Below are 4,816 nucleotides of genomic sequence, written 5' to 3'. Positions count from 1 at the left end.
GGCGGCTTCTACACCGACTGGGTGAGCGGCGGCCAGTGGAACCACATGCTCGGCTACCTGGCCGCGCTAGCCAAGGCCTGCTTCGGCGGCAACATCGAGCTCTTCGTCTTCTTCAACGGCGCGCTTGAGAAGGCGCGGCTGCACGAGTGGGTCAAGCGGCAGGGCAACGAGCGCCAGACGGCGCAGCAGATCGTCAGCCATGTCCAGAACAAGGGCACCCCGCCGCCCAAGGTCTGGTTCCTGCCGCCCGTCTGCATGGCGCACTGCATCCGCCTGGCGCTCATCCGCTTCCACGTCAAGGTGCGGCCAGCCGGGCGGGCAGGCGAACTGGGGTCCGCGTGGGCCGGGGGCGGGGTTGGAGACTGGGGCCGGGCGTAGGTCTACGTGAATTTAAGGGGTCGCTTGAATTTAAGGGAGGGTGGGTCGGGGTTAGACTAGAGTTTGGGGGACCAGGGATGGGCCAGGGGTCTGGGCCTGAGTCCGGGTTTGGGGTCTGGGGCCAGGGTCCAGGCCTGGGTCGGAGTCTGGAATTCGGTTGGGGTCTGGGCTCTGGGCAGGCCAGGGTCTGAAGTTGGAGCTGGGTCGGGTTTGGGGGTCTGGGCGCGGGGGACCGCAGGCGCCTCTCTCCTCCAGGTCTGACCTGCTGCAAAATGGACGCGCCGCCTGGAGCCCGGCCGGCTGCCGGGTGCCCGGGGTCTGGGAACCTCGGCTGCACCAGGCCGGCCGAGAACCGTAGGATCAGCGGATAGCTGCAAGCTTGGAAGGTGCAGTGCCACTCGCGGAGATCCCGAGTATTCCTCCACACTTTGAAGCAGGCATATTACTAACCTGAACTTTTACGAGACGCCTTTTTCGATTTTGGAAGGCTTGAACAGCAACAGGTTTTTTGTGGGAGCAAGTGAACTAGATGGCGACAGGAAGGGGTCTCCAGCCACTGCCTACTGCTGTCACCCCGGTTCGACCTGGGCAAGGTCTGTGGAGTTGGTTTTCTCTTGAGAACGCAAGGCTAGGTCCAGGTTCCCAGTAAGGTAACAGTTTTTAGAGAAATTGTCGGGTTTTTGTGTGTTGGATTTCAAAGAATCATAGTTTGACATGATTGACATGATGGAATATTGTCGGTGCTACGATTTAGTCTGCGTGAAAAAGTCTTTGGTTCTGTGTGTCTCATGTGAAAGGAGTGGTCCAGGATCAGGCAAAGTCAATGAATCAGAGTTTCCAGGATTTATTTCTCTCTGCACAGTAAGAACTCTACCACTTTGGGCTGTGCACTCAGGTAATAAGAGCTTTGGCTGTCCAGCATTCTGCTCTCCTTTTGGCAGAGGGCTCCTCCCTGAACTCAGGCCAAGGAGTGCTTCAGGACCTAGCAGCTAGGGCAGAGATAACATGCAAACCAGTGACCCTTGACTTGAGTGTTGATTGCTTCGTTTTTCATCGTTCTTCGTTTACAGTTCTTAAATTCTTCGTTTTATTTTTCTGAGTTTGGCCACTCTGCCTTCCAATGTGCTTATTATTCCTTTATTTCTGCTTGAACTGTGTTTGATCCCAAAGTTTGTGAAATTCGAACTTCCTGACTGCTCTTGCCTGTGCTGAGATGGTGGTGGTTAAGCCTAAAGTGATAGCGGAAGTCCCACCCCGATCCTAATGCAATTGGTGACAGGGTTTCTAAGTCTGCGGGTCGAGGCTGCTGGAAAAGCTGCTATTGGTCTGTGAATATGGCAGAGACCTAGCCTGCGTCCCTGGGGAAGATCGGGTGAGAGCAAGGGACTGCTGTTGGCATTTTCTGCCCTGGAGCCAGGGCTCTCTGAGAAGTAAGACAGTGTAATTCCCCGGTGTGATCCACCTCCAGAAGATGCTTTGAGTGTTAACACTTTTGTCTTGTACAAAGATGGAAACTACTTACTACTGAAAAGACGATGAGCTTTTTAGTCAAATGGCTTTCCAAGGAACATCATAAATTTTACTTAGGATAAGATTCAGTGTTTGAACATGGTCTCTATCTTTTGAAAGAACTGCTATCTACTTTTTTAGTTGTAAAATTTCTTGATATTTGTCTTTGCGCCCCTATAAATGTCTCACCTGCTAGGTGCTTAGAATTTTGAGTAAGAAACTAGAATTAAGATCATTACTTCCATTTAGGTTTCTGGACTCAAGATATAATTGAGTGTATAATCACTTTGCTTTAGATAAACTTTGAATTCCTGATATAGAATCACAATATAATGTTAATTTTACAGTTTAATACAGTAGTGACTCAATTAATTCCCTGGTGTACACTTACCAGGCAGGCTCACCTTTTTGGAAAATGCTTAAGAAATTTAGCTGCTAAAAATTTCTCAGCAGCCAAATGAGAGGTCAGGAAGTTTTGGTATAGTGATCTGAAAAGAAAAAAAAAAGCTTTCTGTTTCCTCATTGAAGAATCAACTACTCTCCCTTGTAGACTGCCCTCTCCTTTTCAGATGTAATTCTGATAAACTTAGTTACCTGTTTCTAAAGTCAGCTTGAGAAAAGGGTGCAGAGGAAAGTCTGCCATAGGCAAGCACACCATTAATAGCAAGAAGTGACACTTTACAAGGGAGAAGATAGAAAATGCTATAAAAAGCACACGTAATTCTGAGGCATCTTTAGAAACAAATGAAACAACCCTATGTACTTCAGTAGCCCCTGAGGGGTAGTATGGTTTACTCCATGAGGATGGTTTGGGGGAAAATGTATGTTCAGCATTTTCTAAGGAAGTGAAACAGCATATACTGTTTTTTAGAAAAATGCCTATTAAAATGGTTAAGTGAATTAAAACCATGATGGCATATCACTACATACTTGTTAGAATGGCTAAAATAAGTAATTCCGGCAATGCCAGAATGCTGGCAAGAATGCTGAGCAACTGGAATCGTCCCACATGGCTGGTGGGAATGCAAGATGGTATGCCACCCTGAAAGATAGCTCCCTTAGTTTCTTATAAGATAGGTTTACCATAATGATCCAGCAGTTGTACTCCTAGGTGTTTTCCTAATGAAACTATTATTCACAGAAAAACTATACTTGATTGTTCGTAGTAGTTTTGTTCATAATAGCTCAAACTGGAAGCAACCAAATATCCTTTAAGAGGTAAATAGTTAAGCGATGGTACCGTGCAGTACTACTTAGCAGTAAAAAGGGAGAAATTACTGATACACACAAGGAAGCCAGGCTCAAAAGGTATGATTCTATCTGTATGACGTTCTCTTGCAGATAAGGCTGTAAATGGGGACCAGATGACAGGTTACACGAAGATGTGAATATAAAGGGACAACAAGGGAGAGCTTTTTGAGGTGATGGAACTGTTCTGTAGCCTGATGGTTGTGGTGGTAGCATGGTTTTAAAATTGTAGAACTATACATCAAAAGTAAATTAAAGTTAATTTTGTTGTATAATTTTTTTTTAAATAAAAAAAGGTTAAGTAAAAATTGGCAAAGCAATTTACACAAGCATCTTACTGTATATAATGTTGGGCATATGAAGCATTTTTCTTATAAAAATCTACCATTGTATTGACCTCCAGGGTTCTGTAAACTGGCAGAAAGGCTTAATTTCCTGTCAGCTTTGCTTTGAGAAATCTTTTTTGGCTTAGAGGAGTATGTCTTCACTAGAGTAATAATTGTATTTCTTTAACCATTAGAAGTTGGCCCACACATCAGCTAATTTTGTTCAGGTCATTAAACTGCCTGGCCTGAATTTGGCTTCTGTTCGTTACGAGGAGCATTTCCTCTTGTGTGCCTTGAGTCATCATAACCTTTGAAACTTAGTGAGGACTGATGTTTACTTAAAAATCTTGGTGGCATTAAGTTCCTGGAACTTTCCTAAATGTTTCTTCCTCAAGACTTGTGGTGGTGTTGGTGTGCAGGTTTATAATGAAGTCCTTGTATATTCACTGAGATCTCTCGTAAAGCCAAGCTGGTGTTTTAAGTCACTGGAAGAATGTGAGATTAGGCTGTGGCCTGAGATCTTGTGGTGATGCTCTTTCTTTGTGTCCTTGATGGGGGTAGAGGGACTACTCTGTAGGGGTCCAGTTCCATGCTAGGTTCTCTCTCATGGTGCTGTCTCTTTTAGCCCTCAGTGTTTTGTTGCTAATTTTATATGGCAAGAAATGGGATTGCTGATTGAGCAGTGTCTGGGGAAAGGTAACCAGTAACCTCTTTAAGAGGGAAGTAGTGTGCTGAAGTCAAAGTTCAGTTTCATTGTGTAAGAATGCTATAGGGGTGTGCCTACCTGCAGTTCACTCTCAGGTCAGATCTGATAGCAAAAATGCTTTTGCTAGGTAGCACAGTTTCTATCCAGGAGACACTGAAAACTAGCAATATACTTTTATTCTTAAAGATCACTAAGCTCAACATTCAGAAAACTAAGATCATGGCATCCGGTCCCATCACTTCACGGGAAATAGACGGGGAAACAGGGGAAACAGTGTCAGACTTTATTTTTGGGGGCTCCAAAATCACTACAGATGGTGACTGCAGCCATGAAATTAAAAGACGCTTACTCCTTGGAAGGAAAGTTATGACCAACCTAGATAGCATATTCAAAAGCAGAGACATTACTTTGCCAACAAAGGTCCGTCTAGTCAAGGCTATGGTTTTTCCTGTGGTCATGTATGGATGTGAGAGTTGGACTGGGAAGAAGGCTGAGCGCCGAAGAATTGATGCTTTTGAACTGTGGTGGTGGAGAAGACTCTTGAGAGTCTTGGACTGCAAGGAGATCCAACCAGTCCATTCTGAAGGAGATCTGCCCTGGGATTTCTTTGGAAGGAATGATGCTAAAGCTGAAACTCCAATACTTTGGC

The 4,816-nt window shown here is 45.2% G+C and overlaps 1 protein-coding gene across 1 annotated transcript in view; it reads left to right on the top strand.

Annotated features, from left to right (window-relative positions):
- LOC104985737 (constitutive coactivator of PPAR-gamma-like protein 1) overlaps positions 1-4,816 on the top strand; it is a 116,559-nt gene that overhangs the window by 682 nt on the left and 111,061 nt on the right. The window contains exon 2 of the mRNA XM_010836060.1: positions 1-300. Coding sequence (XP_010834362.1) covers positions 1-300 — 300 coding nt within the window. The remainder of the gene's footprint in view (positions 301-4,816) is intronic.

Source organism: Bison bison, unplaced genomic scaffold (assembly GCF_000754665.1).
Source record: "Bison bison bison isolate TAMUID 2011002044 unplaced genomic scaffold, Bison_UMD1.0 scf7180017864057, whole genome shotgun sequence".
Lineage (NCBI taxonomy): Eukaryota > Metazoa > Chordata > Mammalia > Artiodactyla > Bovidae > Bison > Bison bison.
The sequence above is the reverse complement of the archived record's forward strand: the minus strand, read 5'-3'. Positions and strand labels throughout refer to the sequence as shown.